Raw genomic sequence first — 19342 nt, forward strand, 5'->3', positions numbered from 1 at the left:
ATAGAATTAAAATATCAAAATATAATTATTTAAAATGATAAATTATTTAATTGTTATTGTTTTAATTGTATTACTTTTGTCAGAATATGTATTATGATTGGTATCATTCGTATAATATATAAATCATAATTCAAAATCTGTATAAATTAAATGATATATTTTTTTTTACAAAAATATAAAATAAAAAATTATATGAAAAATTATTAATTTTTAATTTTATTATGCTTACTAATAATAATATTACACCAACTTAAAAATAGTGTTACATAACATAAATGTTACAAATATTATTTTATTTAGAATATGTAATTTATTATTATTATGTCAGAATATATATAATTATTATAATTTAGCAATAATTAAATGTTTTTATATATTTATTTATCATTAATAGTGCTAAACTGTAAAATAGTTATACAATAAAATTATAATATAAAAATGTCAAAATAAAATTATTTAAAATAAAATAATTTTATTATGGCACTAATAAAGATATTGCACCAATTTTCTTTAAAAATCTCTTTTTATTAAGCAAATTCATTAGTTGGCATCTGTCCACTAGAAAAAGTCAAAGCAGTAAACATATAAAGATTAATAGTAGATCTCTGCGAGTGCTGTGCAGTGATACATATAAAGTAGCTGTGTTTTGCATCATATCTATTAATACAGAATGTATTGTATTGTAGCTTAATTGTAACGCTGTATTGACCAATCAACTTCCACTCCAGGAACGAACTGCTTGTATAGAGCTGTTTCCCTGCAGCTGGTCTGGAATCAGTTGTACATGGTCATTTGCAGGAACTACAAATCAAGAGAAAATATTAAAATGGTGCACATTTAATGAATCACATTTTTCACAAGATTGTAGGTTTCAAGCTCTGATTCACGCAATATATGTCAGTCATGTTGCATAAAGATGGTTAAGCACTAAAGAGGACTGGTCAGCCAGGTTAAACATGAAATATTGAGTGAGTGTGTGTGTGTGTGTGTGTGCATGTGTAAAGAGGACTCAACACTCTCATGTGTATCATGTTTTTACCTTTCTGAAGTTGACTGAAATCACTCCCTTCCCTGTCACATCACATGCCTGAAACTCGCCTGCAAACAAAAACATATATGAAGATAGATAGATAGATAGATAGATAGATAGATAGATAGAAATGATTATTATTATTACTAAAATGTATTAAAATTGTGTGTCGGTGTGTGTGTGTGTATTCGCCCACCCCGCCAGTAGGAAGACTAAGACATTTCTGACAGTGTATTTAAAGTGTTCAGTTTTTTATTTTTATATTTTGTTTTCATTTTAGTTAACGTTTTAGACATTTTGTTGTTTGTTTTAGTCATTTTTATTATCGATATAGTTTTCATTATTTTTATTCAAACTTTTATTAAATCTATTTTTATTATTGAATACTGAATTAAAAATGCGAAAGGTTGGCAACTAGATGAAATAAAATTAGTTTAAAGTTTTTTTTCTATTTTAACAAAAGTTTTTTTAATGGTTTTCGTTTAAATTAACTGTAATGCTGTAGGATATCCTAGAATAAGGTATATCCTGCTAATTTTTATATTGTGTTCCATGTACTTGATTTGTGTGTTCGCTTACGTATCATGAAGTTCAGTTTGGTGAGCAGGAAGAGGAATCCCGGGAAGCTGACTTTACCACCAGTCTCCGAGTAGCGCAGGACAATCAGCTGCATTATGAAATCATCCACCTTTATACCTAGACCAGAGCAGACGATCTCAGATCAACCTGATCTTCAGCATTCCTCTCAATGTGTTCAGACTCACGACAGCAGATGAATGAACAGGTTTCTCTCCTGACAGCTGGGTGTGTGTGCGTTTTCATTCTCAATAAGTGTTGCGTCAATGAATGCATTTTCATGTACAGGGTGTGTGTTCATGCTCATACTTGCATTTGTGTGTGTGTGTGTGTGTGTGTGTCATGGATTTCACCTGCTGCTCTCAGAGCGGGTGGGATTTCATAATAATCCAGCACCTGGTTCTTGTTTTTGTCGAATGTCAAAAAAATACCCTTTAAAAACACAGACAGATGGATAAATAATCACAGAATCCAATATTTATTAGATCTAAGATGTAGTCATGAATATTAATCCATGCTTTGAAGCAACAGTTACATGTCATTTACTATAAAATAATAATGAATGAAAAATAAAATAGTATATATATATATATATGTATACATTTGAAAATTTGATGTTTTAAAAATAAATAATAATTTCATTGATTTAAAAAAATTTACTGACACGCACACAACTTGGTAACTTTGGGCTTAAAGAAAAATGTGAAATATTTCCCACTCTTTCATCTCATAAATAATTTTTGTGAACTTGAATGCACAATATGATGCAATCAGTCATGTGACATGGAAACGCACTGCTTCACCTTCTACAGTCTCATCCTGACCGTAACCAAACACACCTTAACTGAAAATTAAATTCAATTAATTGAATTAAATTAAAATACTGCAAACTGCCAAATGTGCTCACCGTCCACTCCCAGAGATGTTCCCACAATGCCTGAAACTCCATCAAGTCGAGTTGTCCCTTTCCTTGGCTCTGATTGGAGATGTTAAGGTAAAATTCCAATCTCCACCCAATACATTCTTGTGAACACGCCATAAAATACCACACCCACCCACATCCACCTGCAGTTACTGAGACACACATCCGCTATGATGAGAAAGAAATACTCACATATATTTCACATAACACACACCATACTTGTCTTAGAAATAGAATGTGAAACAAACTGTTGCATATTACACTAAGGGGTCAAAATCATGGAATTTCTCATGTTTTTTAAATAAATCTAAATAAAAACAGTAAAATCATGAAATATTATTACAATGTATTACAAATAGCTGTTTCCAATCCCAATATACTTTAAACTGTAATTTATTCCTGTGATCAAAGCTGAATTTTCAGCAGCATTGCTCCAGTCTTCAGTGTCACATGATCTTCAGAATTTCAGAATACACAACTGTTTTCAACACTGATAATGATCAGAAATGTTTCTTGAGCATAATAAAATGATTTCTGAAGATCATGCAACACTGAAGACTGGAGAATAAAATATTACAATTGAAAATAGTTATTTTCAAAATATGAAAATCTTCATACTGCATACAGCAGAAATTGTATGGGTACGTATGCAAGCATGCTATTAAAGCATAGTCATGCATTCTTAAACATTTAGGCATTTAAATTCAATGTTTAGTGGTGTATCTATTTCTCTTGTGGGTCCATGCACACTAACCAGTGTGTTTGTTAGGACAGTGTATATCAGAAGTGCACTAGTTATGCAGGATACATCCATGAGCACCACGAAACTCTTGCAGTGCTCCAAACTCAGCTGCTTCTCGCTACCTGCAAAGACTGACCGACCACAAAACAAGAAACAGAAACAATATCATCCAACTCACTTCCTCAGTGGTTTTCATCTCTGCTAGCAGAACTAATGAAAAGAAATGCATTAGCACCACACAGTTATCACAACTTCTCCTGCAAACCGCGTTTACCATTAAAATGCAAATGTAGAAAAAAAAAGAAGTGAACAGATGAAAAACAGCTTGTGTATAATAAACATGTTCTCACCTCCACTGGCAATGGCTTCGGTCAGCATGTTATACAGATCTGAAGGGGTACAATAAGGCTCCTACAGACAACACGTATATTAATGTTAACAGTCACACGCATAGGACATAAGAGCTACATATCAACTCTAAAAATACATACACACACTCAAAAGTTTGCAAGTAATGTGTGTTTTTACCTTGCCACAGTGTTTCACAAAGAGATTGCCCACTTCATTTATAGACAGCAGACCTGCGAGACGCGGAGACATCGGCTACACACACAAACACACAGCCAGAAACAATTAAACCCAACAATTAAATGGACCCAGTGCTAACAAATGCTCATAGCTACATCAACTTCTCTATTTTACCGGTGTAATCGAGTGTTCTTCTTCTACTTCTGATGTCCCAACAGCTCTGCAAACACACAAAAACAACATACATACTGACATATGTAGCAGTTTATGATCTTAAAACAAAGAAAAAGCAACCATCCCACACCAAGTTATGAAAACATCATTTCTGAATTTTCAATGAATATTCATAAAGTCCACGTTTTAAAACACTGAGTATACCTTTGAATGTTCTCTGAAACAAGTAGTAACATTAAAGGGGTTATATGATGCGATTTCAATTTTTTCTTTCTCTTTGGAGTGTTACAAGCTCTTGGTGCATGAAGAAGACTAAAAGTCTCAAATCCAAAGAGATATTCTTTTTCAAGGTTAAGGCTGTGGTTTTCCGTACCACGACAACATTCTGTGCATCCGTGTTTAACATGCTTTTTAGTAAAAGTAGGGCCGTATGATTTCTATGATTTAGAAAATGGTGACAGAATTCCCGGGAAAAACAAAATTTACTGTGAAACGTGGAATGTGACAGAATGAATGCACAGACGAGCGTTTCGTTTGCTAGTTTGCTATTGAAGCATGCGCAACACTTGTGGTTTTCGTCTGTAGTAGCTAAATAGTATTATTGTCATTTAATATTCACATACACTAGTGACTAGTCCATATCACAGTTTGATTGAAGTTTACTTAATTGCATTTGATTTATTCATTCAATATTTGACTACTTCCTTGACGTTACACAGTAAACTTCTTTTGTGTAGCACTTTGAATGTACAAAAATTAAAGGGATTGTTTAATTTATTGGAATACAATGTAGATACAATAATAGGGCTTTTGTTATGTTATTTCGTATGTTTTTGCCTTCATTTCACCAAAAAATGAAAATGAAAAAAAATTGTAAATAAAAATAACAAAAAATTCATAGGACCCTATTATTGTATACAAATTATCTAATACTTTTATGAATTAAATTAATTACATTTGTTTTGTTGTTGTTGTTGTTGTTGTTGAAATGTAATATGATCAGCCAGAAAAATTAAAACAATCCAGAAAAATTAAAACGGGGAAAAAAATATTTTTTAAATTAGGCTAATTTGGGAAAAATAAAACGGATTTCATGGGGCCATACAAATATCATGCATCTGAAGCTATAATTTAATACTGAGTAACAGTGCACAATATATAAGGCCTATTTTATTTTTTTAATGCCACTGACCCAAGAAGGACCAGGCAAAGTCACTTTCCACACAGGCACACTTCACGTTTGGTTGAAATAACCCTTAAGTGTGTAAATGTATAATTTCCTTCAGTTTAATTTAGATGTGTAATTAAAATAAAATAAATAAATGTATATTTAAAAGTTAGAATTAGACAGACAATAGCATAATGAAAATGACCCCAAAGCACCACCTAGTGTCCAACCTACTCTATTGCTAGTATAAACAGTTTAAATATGAACAAGGGATCATTAAAGCAATCCTTTATTTATAACATGTATGTACATGAAAAATCTAAAAGATTGGCTACAGCTATGGGACACGGTCGTGCAGCAGCGAGCATCACAACAGTGAAAGGAACCTCAAGGTTGTAAATGTGTGAAACTGTATAGGCCCCCATTCCTGTATTTTGCCTCAGGCCCCCCAAATCACTAAATCCACCCCTGCCTAGGACAGAAAGTTATTCTGACCTTGCTACAACAATCTGACGCTTCTGAATCAGCTACTGTAAATATGTTTTGTTATTAGTTTAAGTATTTGCTACTGACTGTGTGTGTGTGTGTGTGTGTGTGTGTGTGTGTGTGTGTGTGTGCGCATCTTAACCGTCTGTGTCTTGTGTTCTGCAAACACATCTGAGCTTCATCACTGTGTCTGTCACACGACTCTGTTCCTCTTTCGGGCTTGAACTGACGGTAAAACTAAGGACATTATTAATTGTCTTTACATTATTTTGAAAGATGAAGCTCGCAGTTATGGAAGGGGGCACTGCGTTTCCGACGTGTGCTTGTGGTGTTCGACCAATCACAGTGCACTGTGTCAGTTGGCCAATCAGAGCAGACTGTGCTTGTGGAAGGAGGGACTTTGTAGAAAACGATGCGTTTGAGAGAGGCGGGGCATAGAGGACCTACAATAATGTACAGCATTTGAAAAATAATGTGTTTTTCGAACTTTAAAGCATGCCGACATATTCTGTTACACCAAATACACAAAATAATGATCTTTAAAAAAGCATCATATGACCTCTTTAAAAATTTAAAAAGCATTCCATTATTAATATAGCCTACAAATGTTTTGTGCTGACATTATTAAAGACCAATTAACTTTAATGTTCTATTAATGGTAATGAAAGAACCTTTGTTCAGAACATTCCATGTTAGCTGAGATTCGACCTCCAAAAATAAAGACAACTTCAAAAGTTCTCATTATTGTTTCTTTTTTTTTTTCTCCTAGAACTCATTATGGGAAGTAAAAATAGATACAAAGTATTTGTCATATATGTGTTTATATTAAAGCTAATTCAAAATAATCTTTTTTTTATTATATTTTTATTTATTTTATTTTATTTTTTATTTTATTTTTAAATGATTTAAATTAAAAAAGAAATATATATATATATATTAATTCAAATGTTATTTTTAATATGAAAATATTTGAGTAATAATTAAGTAACACTGAAATAACACTGCTGCAGAAAATATTAGTTATGTGTATCAGATTACTGGCTCTGTTTCTCAGAATAAACACCCAAGGTTTGCTCTGTATTTAATTCCATTGCAGTCAAGCGAGATGTTATAGAGATCTTGTTTGGGATTTTCCAGCATGTTGGTGGGCATCACTTACATGGTTTGGTTTCCTTTCTCAGTCAGGACTCTCAGAATGAATTCTCCCCCCCTCCTGTTCTCTGTTTGGGGAACGATGATGTAACGACCGGGTGGCAGGTGATCGCGATACACCAGCTCCCGGCGCTGCATTACAGCCATGCGGCGCTCCGGGGTTAACTGAGCCAAGTCTCGAGAGGAGAGGAAATCACGATCGGATGGGGCCTGATCACACACACACACACACACACACACATCAGACAGAGACACTAACATGCTCAAATCTTCACAACATGAGCTCAGAAATTGTTATTTTTATGTCATTTTTCCTTTACGCATATATTCCTTTTCGCATATATTCATATATTTTATTTAAATAATATTATAGAAATATTATATACATATATACTATAGTTCCTTTCTAACCAGTACATTACATAATATATAATAAATTATATATGATATGTTACATAATACAGTGACTAGTTCATCCTCTGAAGCAAAAACTAAAATCCTAAAATATCCCTTTACTTAAAAAAAGAAAAAAGGCCACATTCCTCATGTCCATTTAGTTTAACTTGATGTAATAAAATAACTGGAAAAACAAAACAAAAACAAGATAAAAAAAAAAACACAGTAAGACAACATTGCTTTGAAGTGTTCATTGTAGCCGTCTGAGAACCTTTAACCATCCAACCAATCAGATTTCAGCTTGTATAATAATACACACTTAGAAAGCAGATGTGTGAAACCTTGTATATGAGCAGCGCGGTGTTGTACGGCCCTCCTGTCTTACGAGTGTGTTTCTGCATGAGCGCCAGCAGGAATGAGCACTGTCTTTCAGGACCTCTGGAGATGGAGATTTCGTCCTCCTCCAGCAGGTTCAGACTGTACTGAGGAGGCCCTACAAACACACACATGTGAGTATAATACAGTGACTCACAAGTTCTACTGTTGAAGCGGTATGATATTTGTGTATGAGTGTGAACAGTGATGCTCACGTACCTTGCCGAGGACTCCAGCGTCCGTGATACATAGTAAATTTCCAGGGCTTTATGACTTTGCTCTCACTCAGTGTTATTTCGCTCAAATGACAAATCTCTATCACAGAAAAGTTCCGGCAGAAATCTTCCGGAGTCATCCTGATGGGCAGAGAGAAGACGATGAAGATGCATCTGCCATCTAAACCAATCAAAGAAGAGCCTGAATATGAATCAGCCAATCAGAATAGAGAGAAAACCGTCTCACCAGAATTCCCCGTCTTCTTTCTGGACTCTCTCCACACGCCACTGCTCTTCAGCGCTCACATCATTCCACTCTCTCCTAAACTCATCATTAAGCAACAGACATTTGTTTTATATTTATCAAACGTCTTTTTGCACTTTATCTTATGAGATTTGTAGATTTCTGAGGACAACTATATCCCCAAAATATAGTTAAATAAACCTATACATATGTTTATTCAGCAAGGATGCGTTCAGTTGATCAAAAGTGACAGTAAAGACATTTTTAATGTTACAAATGATTTCTGTTTCAAATAAATGCCATTCTTGTGAACTTACTATTCATCAAAGAACCCTGAATAGATTATTTATACATTGATAATAACCAGAAACATGTATTGAGTCGCAGATTAACTTTACATTTACATTGAATCATTTAGCAGACTCTTTTATCCGAAGCGACTTACAAAACAGTATAAGAGCCATGACAAGTTTCAGCTAGTCAAGCACAGAACCCATAGCTATGTTTTTTTTTTTTTTCCAAGAACAGGATAGACAAGAAAAGGGTAAGTGGGTAAGTCTTTAGATGTTTTTTTAAAAATGAGTAAACACTCAGCTGTACGAATTGAGATTGGGAGGTCATTCCACTAGGTTGGGCACAGTCCAGGAAAAGGTCCGTGAGAGTGATTTTGAACTTCTTTGGGATGGCACCACAAGGCGTCGTTCACTTGCAGAACGTAACTTTCAGGAGGGCGCATAAGTGGTCATCTATTCAGGGTGCCAGAGGTCGTCTTGTAGGCAAGCGTCAGTACGTTGATTTTAATGCGAGCAGCTACTGGTAGCCAGTGTAACCTGATGAGGAGAGGAATAACGTAAGCTTTTCTTGGCTTATTGAAGACAACCATTAGCTGGAACCAGTAGCAGTTCTGTCTTAGAAAGGTTGAGCTCAAGAAATGTCACTCAGACAGGCTGCAATGCCAGCAGCTGCCGTCGGATCATCTGGTTGGAAATTTGAAGTAGGGTTGATTGTCATCAGCATAGCAGTGATAGGAAAACCCATGCTTCTGAATGACAGATCCTAATGATGTCATGTAGATGGAGAAGAGAAGTGGTCCAAGTACTGAGCCTTGAGGAACCCCAGTGTCAAGAAGTTGTGACTTAGAAACTTCACCCCTCCAAGACACCCTGAAGGATCTGTCAGAGAGGTAGGATTTAAACCAGAGGAGTGCGGTTTCAGAGATGCCCATCTTTCTGAGGGTGGACAGGAGAATCTGGTGATTTACAGTGTCAAAAGCAGCAGACAGATCCAGTAAGATGAGTACCGAGGATTTTGAAGCTGCTCTTGATAGTCGCAGGGCTTCAGTAACCAAGAACAGGGCAGTCTCAGTTGAGTGGCCACTTTTGAAGCCAGATTGGTTGCTGTCCAGGAGGTTGTTCTGTACAAGAAACGTAGAGAGCTGGTTGAACACAACTCACTCAAGTGTTTTTGCAATGAATGGAAGAAGGGATACCGGTTTTCTAGAAGTGCTTGGTTTAGAGATGGTTTCTTAAGCAGTGGGCTTACCTGATCCTGCTTAAATGCTGAAGTAAATGTACCAGAGTGAAGAGAGGAGTTGATAATGTGAGTAAGTGAAGGTATGACTGAAGAAGAAATGGATTGAAGGGGATAGGTGTGTGGGGATAGGATCAAGGGTATAGTATATTTCACTATAGGATAGGATAGAATAGTATATTTCACATTATATTCTAACAATATCACCTCAATGATTCGGATCTGGACTAACATCACAGGAATAAATTAAATTTTACAATATGCTCAAATAGAAAAGTGATCTTGAACGGTAAGAATCTTTCACAATATAACTGTTTTTACTGGACTTTTAATCAAATCAATGTAGGCTTGATTGACTTGATGACTTTATAAAAAAAAACAAAAAAAAAAACATGTTTGTTACTTGAAATAAAAGTATGTATATATATATATTCACTTTCATATTTATATAAGGTGTTTTGTACCCTTTGTCACTCCAAGGCCCACTCCACTCAGTGTTCCCCCACGGGTTCCTGATCCGCACCAGATGAACCGGACCTTTCGTAGTCGAGATCTGAGACGGACAGAAAGCAAAATCAGTCTGAAGAGCAGTGCTGTTTGCAGGACTTGCTGTGTTTCTCTTTCTTTAGAAGAGAATGTATTCTGGCCTTTAGACAAAACATTTCAGCTATTTGGCTTTTTATCAATGACCTAAGAGAGAAATACTAGCCTATACTGCTGTTTCAATAAAAATAAATAAGCTATTTTTGATAAATACAGCATTATGTGGGACAACTCATATTTTCTTGTAAAGGTTCTCAAAGTTATCAACCAACATTCTTCCAGTAACATGAACAGAACATTTGTTAAAAGATATCTGGTCATTAATGTTACTGTAGCATGAAAACATTTATCATTCAAGAAACCTTTCTCTTTTTTTTTTTTTTTTTTGAAAAAGTTACTAATCGGGTAACAAATTCAGAATAATAAAAAACTTATTCTGAAGTTTTTCTAAAATGCTAAATTCTTACAACATTCTATTAAATGTATTTTACCCTAAACAGAACGTTTTTTGAACGTTATATTCTAAAAACATTAAAATGTCCAGTTTTCCTATAATGATTAGAACATTACTTAAAGGTTACAAAAATATTTCTCAGAACGCAAGTACAGATCAATTAAAGTGCCCCAATTATACGTAATGAAAGACTCATATTTTGGTTTTGGGAGTCACCAATAACAGGTTTGACATGCATGCAAGGTCAAAAAACACTTTAATTCTCTTATAATATGAATTTACCAACAAGTGGATGGGCAATATGCTAATGTTTCATGTTGACGTCAACATGAAACGGCTTGGAATTTGTTTTAAAAAGGACTTGTTTCAATGATTCAGACTCGACTCTTTTGAGGGACGATAACTTTTTACATGGTGCACCTTCAGATTTTAAACTTTGCAGGATGTTTTTATTCATGTTTGCAAAATGATCAAATGTTCCTCTTTTACATAAGCAAGAAAAGAAAAACCTAGTAAAACTTGAAAATAAATAAATAATAATATTAAGAAATATTTCAGATCGAAGTATGTGAATTGGGACTCAGCAATACCAGAGGTGTTGTTATTTAAGCAGATGGTGCCCTCTGGTGGAACACTGAGCTTTAGAGACACAAAACACCAATCGAGAGCTGCTTTGACAGTCTGATAATGAAAGAGAGTGAAAAAAACACCCAAGGGAAAATTTCCCCTCTCACCGTCTCAAAGCCAGTCATGGTGTAGGCATGGTAGTACACAATCCCAAACTTATTTCTCTCTCCGAAGGAACCCTTCACAAAGAAAGAGAGACAAGACAATAGATTACTGTACTCCCACAAAATCACATTTCCTGGAACTCAACTGTCTCAACTGTTGTCACAGACACAAATTCCAGGTTTATTTTTTTAAAGAAATTAATACTTGTATCAAGCAAGGATACATTAAATGTATCAAAGGCGGCAGTAAACACATTTGTAATATTAACAATATTAACAATATATATATAGATTTAGAATAAATGTGGTTCTTTTGAGCTTTCAATTCATCAACGAATCCAGAAAAAATAGACGTGACAGTTTCCACAAAAATGTATATCAATAATATTCAGAAATGTTTCTTGAGCACCAAAACACCATTTAAGAATGATTTCTGAAGATCATGTGACACTGATGAAAATCAGCTAGGAATAAATTACATTTTCAAACATTTTGTAATAGAAAACAATTTTAAACTGCAGTAAAACTTCACAATATTACTTTATTTTTTAGCTTCGGTGAGCAGAATTTTTCAGAATCATTAAAATCTTTTGAATAGGAGTGTACATTTTTTGACAAGCAGTGTGGGGATTTTACATGGTTAAAAACTTCACATACACTGCTTCAGAAGACTTGAAATACTACTTCTGTGACACCTTATTGGAGCTTAAATGTCTATTTCTATTCACTATCACTGTATGAACAGGAGCAGCATGAACATTCTACTAAACATCTTTATTTGTATTCCACAGAAGTCATCATACAGGTTTGAATTGATGTGAGGGAGAATAAATGATCAGATAAAATTCCTTTTAATAATGGATGTGAAGAGAGCGTACCTCTGTGCTAGCACAGTTGACCAGAGCTCCTTTATGCAGCAGCGGGTGCAGGAGAGAGTCCAGTATTTGAGGGTCAGAGGGCACCGGGAATCCCTCTGTAATCCCACCTGTCATGTCTGCCAGAGCCTCGTGAGGTAAACCCATGTCCAGAGCAGTATAACCACCCTTCAGCCTAAGAAAGAGATGGAGTGGATAATCTGAGCAACGAGCAGTTTATGTGCATGCACCGCTCACCCTCAGACCAGCATCAGACCAGCATCATTAACCAATGGATGCTCTGCAGTGAATGGGTGCCGTCAGAATGAGAGTCCAAACAGTTGATTAAAACATTGGGAAGCTGAAAGCTGCATGTTTGTAAGAAACTTTAAAACTTATAAATCTTCGCTTCTGGCAAAAATACAAGTCCTTAATGTTTAATTACTCGTTCTGCTGTGAAAAAAAAAGAGCTTGATCTGTGCAGATTTCTTTCCTATAACAACTTTTTCACTCGAGGAAGCGTTATTATGTATAAAGGTTATTTTATCCCTGAAGCTATGACATGCCCAAACATGCAGCTTCTCGTTTCACAAGATATTAACTGATGGACTGGAGTGCTGTGGATTACTTGTGATGTTTTTATCTGCTGTTTGGACTCTCATTCTGACGGCACCCATTCACTGCAGAGTATACGTAGTGATGCAATGCTACATTTCTCCAAATCTGCTCTGATGGAGAAACAAACTCATCTCTATCTCGGATGGCCTGAGGGTGAGTAAATGTTTTAGGAAATGTTCATTTTTGTGTGAATTTTTCCTTGAAATATGATATCCAGGCATTTATTTGCACCAAAATATTCCACTAACTTGGCATAAGCTTTCTCCAGTAGAGCGCTCCAGAATTCTTCTCTGTTTGTGGAGCGCATATAAACCAGTTCACCGTTTTCTGTCGGCAAGCGGTCATCAATTTGCACCTCAGTCCACTCACCATACTGCCAAAACTACAGACAGAGAGACAGCGTTAAACCCATCACAACTGCTTCATTCTGTACGGTAACAACAGTACCAACCCGAAAACGGAAGCGGCCGTTGTATCCACTCTGAAAGTCTTGTCCTGGGGGAACGACCTGATCCAGAAGAGTATTGTTGAGAGAGAGAGACGCCACCGCAGACAGGAACCAGCAGTCATCTGAGAGACAGAGAGAGAGTTAAGCACATTAGACCCGTTCAAACATGTTTTAGGTCAAACCTTCAATACCTTCCACCTTCAATACCACGACTTAGGTGCCCTTGAGCAAGGCATCGAACCCCCAACTGCTCCCCGGGCGCCGCAGCATAAATGGCTGCCCACTGCTCCGGGTGTGTGCTCACAGTGTGTGTGTGTGTGTGTGTGTGTGTGTTCACTGCTCTGTGTGTGTGCATTTCAGATGGGTTAAATGCAGAGCACAAATTATGAGTATGGGTCACCATACTTGGCTGAATGTCACTTCACTCACTCACTCACTTAAAAGATGATTCTAAAGTTATGTGGTGTAATAAGTTTATTCTGCTACTTTGGTTGTTAGTGGTTTTATTTGAGGGTTTTCAACGTTGAAATTTAAATGGAGACCTAACACAAAACCAAAATCAAACATTTGAACTGCATATTAACAAGAAATGGTCAAAAGTTTGCAATAATTATGATTTTTAATGATCTGAACATTGAAGTCTCTTCTGCTAAACAATGTTGCATTTATTTGATGAAAAATACAGTAAAACCAGTGGTATTGTGAAATATATGTTTAAAAGGGCTGTTTCCTATTTTAGTATTTATTATTTTTTTACTGTGGCTTTTGGTCAGTTTAATGTATTCTTACTGAATAAATGTATTTCTTTCTTTCTTTCTTTAAAATCTAACCCCAAACTTTTGTATGGTTTTGTATCACAGTTCCCACAAAATGTTGGGTAGCAAAAACTGTTTGTTTTTTCTGTGAAGCAAATCTTTATATTGGACTGATTTCTGAAGGATCGTGTGATACTGAAGACATTGAAGAGTTTACTGTATTTATACTGTAATTTATTACTGTATTTTTAACAAATATATTCACTTTTTGTCCTTTTTAACAGATTCTGGGTCAAAATCCTGTGTAGTTTTATTCATGTTTTTGAGGATAAGGGTATCATTGTCTAATTTGATGAGCTTCTACCAAGTGATAGATCAATGTGCAGCTAAATTCTATTGAGTATGATTGGATTCACAACCTCTGACCTTAATAACAAAAGAGAAACGGTAAGTGTTGCACTGTATTATACGTGTTTAGCTTTGTGTGATCAACCACTGCTTTACAGCAAACACTAAAGTCATTTGATGCTTTTATGAAGCACAAACAGTGTGTTATACAAGAACCTGTATTGTTCTCAGTGTGAATTCTTATTGTTTAAATGGTTCAAAATCAAATTCTCACTCAGTTTTCCCTGGCAGATGTCCATACGTGTGGCTCCATCTGCAATAAACTTTGGAAACCTACAGATCTCCTGGAAAAGAGAGGAGAAAAAACATAAGGGCACTTTACGGTCAATGGATATTTAGGAATAGGAATAATATGTCATCGTTAAAAAAAAAAAAAAACATGTTTTATTATATTCACTTATTTAAAGGATCTATTATGAAACCTCAAAGCAATAAAAGATCCAACAAAACAAATGCTAAATGCCATCAGAATAATGTTACATAATGCTGTAAATGATGTTATTAAGTGCTTGGACATAAGTCAAATGTCATAGCATCTAATCCAAGCTATATTGTCTTACTTTTAGACAAACAAATATTAGCACATACACCAAATCTGCACCATTTTCAGACTGTTATTGCAAAAAATAAACAGCACATGCTTTGATATTCTGTTGCATTGCAATGGCATTGAAACAGTTTAAGCGTGATTATAAGTGGCGAAATCCTTTTTATTAGTGCATATCTTAAAGTAGCTAATGTTTATGTCAAATTCTAATAACTTTTTAATAGGTCCGTTTGATGTACGATCTCATAATGTTGAGAAACAAATGTTCTCGGAATATCATTTTTCAACGTCCTTATTTAACGTTATTTGTTCTTGATGAACATTCTAAGACACGTTTTTAGAACATTCTTAAAATAAAATGTTAAGCACGAAAATAAAACTAGGTATATATGTTCGTTCTTAGAATATAAAAAAAAATAAGCATTCCACTAACGTTAGCCTATAATTTGGGTGGAAACAGACGTACTAGAAAGTTGTAAGAAACATTTTTGTAACCTTGGCATAAGGTTGTAATCATGGTTTTTCATTTCAATGTTGAAACATTTCAAACCAACGTCCCCACGTCGTTTTTAGAACCCACATGGCGGGAAAAAAGGACAGCTCTGGCTCTCGGGAGGTGTGTGCTGGGCTGGGCTGTCGCTTTGACTCACCTGTGGTCGTTTCCAAACCATGTTTTGCAGAATCGGCATGTTCTGCACCGGGAACATGGTGTCCTTGTAAAGCCGGTCCAGCAGAGGAAGCCCGGAGGTGGGAGACTTCATCGTCGGGCTGCCCAGACTCTCCCAGGGTTTGGAATCGTACGAGTCCCTTCTCTGTTGTTTCTCGAGTTCACACATACTGGAGAGCGACTTCTGTCCTTCTGAATCTGTCAGTGGGTTTGGGAACGAGTGTCTCTGAATGCACACAGACTTTTATATTTATCCATACCGTCGAAAACGTCAACGAATCGAATATTGGTCTGTGGTAAAGTGGGCGTAAACTTCAGCAAAGCAGGTCTTTCCTCAGCTTACCTTTACACATCTCCCTCTCCCCCTCCAGCTGTGCGCTAACTAACACTGTCCAAGCGAAAACATCTGTCATCATAAACGACAAACTTAACCACGTAACTATCAGCTGATCTTGCAAAAAGAGCTTTGCGTCGACGTTTTGCAACAAAGGCAAACAATAGATGTAAACAAATGCACGATGAAACACAAAAGCACTGATGGAGAATACACACATTACAGAGATGAGGAGGGTTTGGAGGTCTTTATTCAGTTACTGATCTATTGCTGAGATGTCTGAACTGTCATGTGCATGTCAGCCTGGTCTTTGGATGCCTTAAACTACAAAACACAATATCCAGACCCATGCAGTGAAAGTTAAAAAAAAAATTATATTTTTGAATGTTTTTGAGATGTCTCTTTTGCTCATAAAGGCTGCATTTATTTAAAAACAAAAACAAATAAACAAACAAAAAACAGGAATGATTTGTGAAATATTTTTACAATTTAACATAACTAAATGTTAAAATGTAATTTATTCCTGTAATGCAATGTGATTACCCTAGTCTTTAGTGACACGTGATCCTTAAGAAATCATTCTAATATACAGATTTTCTGCTCAAGAAACATTTCTGATTATTATGACTTTTTTTGTTTGTTGTTGTGTGTGTGTGTGTGTGTGTGTGGAAAATGTAATACATTATTATTATTATTTTTAATTTTGATGAATAGAAAGTTCAAAAGAAACGGTGCCGAATTTATTTGAAGTAGAAACCTTTTTATTTTATGATTATACTATAAATCTCTCATTTGATCAAATGAATGCATCCTTAATAAACAGAATAATTAATTTCTAAAAAAAACTAATGAATCTACTGACCTACTGATTTGTTTTTTTGTGCAAAATATATAATAACAAATATAAGATTATGGCCAGAACATTTAATGATGCTTAACATTGATTTAGCTGTTTTTTTTTAGGTTTAAGTTTTGATGCAGTATAAAAAATCCATAATATGCATGTAGTTTAATTTTTTTTTTTTTTTTTTAAGAGAAAACTGTTATAATCAAGTAAAAAAGAAGTGTTTATGCAAAATGACTTGCAAATGTGTGGTGATTGAACCATTTCTGTGAGATCAGACGAGAAAGTATTTTGATGGTATTAAGTGTAATAATGGCATCTGCAAAGATATTTTAATGAATAAGTAAAAGCTGACAAATTATTTATGTCTAAATGTTACCTTTAGGTGGTGGGGTGGTGTTGGTGTGAGAGACCCGGGTTCTAATCTACTGTCCTTGTTACACATTACATTACTATTATAATTACACTTAATTATGCATAGTTACATGCAAGTAAACCTAAACCAAACCCTAATCCTAATGCTAACTGTATAGTTAGTACATGTAGTTAATTATAATTACACTGTAACAAGGACACCTTAAAAAAAGTGTGAACTAACTTTAATTTATATTGTTGTGTAGCCAGTTTTCCCACTTTACCCTCTTTTCTATTCTGTTTGCTATGAACACATATTTACCTCACACTTTCTATGTTTTAATTGTTCTGCACATCATTGGTGTTCTTTAGAAAGACTTTAGAAATGCCCTTGGAAAGATCAGATTCTTAGAAAACATTCCTGCGTCTCCTGGACTGGTATCAACATGTCTAAGCAGAAGCTTGTTCTTACATAAACGGCTGGCTGATTTGCATATAAACCATTCCAGTGAACATATGCAAACATATATTTTGAGCTCACAGGTTTTTGGACAACTATATATAGTGTAGGTCAAATAAGAGCTAGTAGGAATACTAGTAGGAATAAGAGCACTGTTTCCCATCACGTTAGCTTCCACAAAGCAGATTCTAGTCTTCCTGGAATCATTCCAATACAAAAAAAGTATTTTAAAATAATTAAAAATGAACAAGAATACAATTTCAGTTATCACATCACAAAAAAACAAAACAAGGAGTTTGATACTTGATTACTTTATGAAAATAAACCAATAATCATAAATGTAGTTTAACCTTCATCAGCAATCATGATAACTTTCTATACATATCAATAACATTAACCTGAAATGATAATGAAGTATTTGTCTGGCTGCTCTATTCTGAACCATCTGAAGCTCTTTTAGCTGTTTCTCAGATGCACTTGACCATACCATAGGGCAGTCATCAAGATGTGATAAAACTAATGACTTCACCACATCTTTTAAACTAAACATGGAATAAATTCCTGACCACCACTATACCTTTTTCTATAGTGCTTACTATATAATCTATTGGTTTGGACCAGGACAACGTATTGTCAAGTATCACACCCAATAAATTAACATTTGTTACTTGTTCTACTGGCACCCCATTAATAAATAAATTCAAATCAGCAATCAATCAATCACCTTTATTTATATAGTGCTTTAAACAAAATACATTGCATCAAAGCACTGAACAACATTCATTTGGAAAACAGTGTCTCAATAATGCAAAATGATGTTAAAGGCAGTTCATCATTGAATTCAGTTATGTCATCTCTGTTCAGTTGAAATAGTGTCTGTTTTAATTTGCAATCAAGTCAATGATATCGCTGTAGATGAAGTGACCCCAACTAAGCAAGCCAGAGGCGACAGCGGCAAGGAACCGAAACTCCATCGGTGACAGAATGGAGAAAAAAACCTTGGGAGAAACCAGGCTCAGTTGGGGGCCAGTTCTCCTCTGACCAGACGAAACCAGTAGTTCAATTCCAGGCTGCAGCAAAGTCAGATTGTGCAGAAGAATCATCTGTTTCCTGTGGTCTTGTCCTGGTGCTCCTCTGAGACAAGGTCTTTACAGGGGATCTGTATCTGGGGCTCTAGTTGTCCTGGTCTCCGCTGTCTTTCAGGGCAGTAGAGGTCCTTTCTAGGTGCTGATCCACCATCTGGTCTGGATACGTACTGGATCCGGGTGACTGCAGTGACCCTCTGATCTGGACACAGACTGGATCTGGTGGCCACGGTGACCTCGGAACAAGAGAGAAACAGACAAATATTAGCGTAGATGCCATTCTTCTAATGATGTAGAAAGTACGGTGTTATGTGAAGTTTTTCCGGTTCCGGTTTACCTAATTAATGCAGCCTAAAAATCCTTTAACGAATTTGGATATTAAAAGCATATTAGTATGTTATGTGTATGCCAGGTTAAAGAGATGGGTCTTTAATCTAGATTTAAACTGCAAGAGTGTGTCTGCCTCCCGAACAATGTTAGGTAGGTTATTCCAGAGTTTAGGCGCAAAATAGGAAAAGGATCTGCCGCCCGCAGTTGATTTTGATATTCTAGGTATTATCAAATTGCCTGAGTTTTGAGAACGTAGCGGACGTAGAGGAGTATAATGTAAAAGGAGCTCATTCAAATACTGAGGTGCTAAACCATTCAGGGCTTTATAAGTAATAAGCAATATTTTAAAATCTATACGATGTTTGATAGGGA

General features: G+C 35.4%; 1 protein-coding gene across 1 annotated transcript; it reads right to left on the reverse strand.

The window, feature by feature from the left end:
• Nucleotides 1-504: 504 nt before the first annotated feature.
• LOC127972954 (calpain-1 catalytic subunit) lies at nt 505-15877 on the reverse strand. The gene is made up of 20 exons (XM_052576988.1): nt 15547-15877; nt 14564-14633; nt 13190-13308; nt 12987-13120; nt 12145-12316; nt 11270-11341; nt 10003-10091; nt 8012-8086; nt 7769-7905; nt 7516-7667; nt 6786-6988; nt 3973-4018; nt 3799-3873; nt 3621-3681; nt 3337-3401; nt 2514-2582; nt 1960-2038; nt 1610-1726; nt 1040-1098; nt 505-801 (listed from the first exon to the last, which is right to left on the reverse strand). The coding sequence occupies exons 1-20, from the start codon at nt 15730-15732 to the stop codon at nt 775-777; spliced, it is 2007 nt and encodes a 668-aa protein (XP_052432948.1). The 5' UTR covers nt 15733-15877; the 3' UTR covers nt 505-774.
• Between the last annotated feature and the right edge of the window lie 3465 nt (nt 15878-19342).

Source organism: Carassius gibelio, chromosome B15 (assembly GCF_023724105.1).
Source record: "Carassius gibelio isolate Cgi1373 ecotype wild population from Czech Republic chromosome B15, carGib1.2-hapl.c, whole genome shotgun sequence".
Classification (NCBI taxonomy): Eukaryota; Metazoa; Chordata; class Actinopteri; order Cypriniformes; family Cyprinidae; genus Carassius; species Carassius gibelio.

Bases quoted from the DNA above. Each gene is read 5' to 3' on its own strand.
- LOC127972954 (XM_052576988.1), bottom strand. From the start codon at position 15,732: ATGTGTGAACTCGAGAAACAACAGAGAAGGGACTCGTACGATTCCAAA. The intron at 13,309-14,563 runs GTGAGAATTTGA...TCTGTCTCTCAG, and splicing joins CATCTGCCAGGGAAAACTGA to ATGACTGCTGGTTCCTGTCT. The intron at 1,727-1,959 runs GTGAAATCCATG...GCTCTGGTCTAG, and splicing joins ACCCGCTCTGAGAGCAGCAG to GTATAAAGGTGGATGATTTC.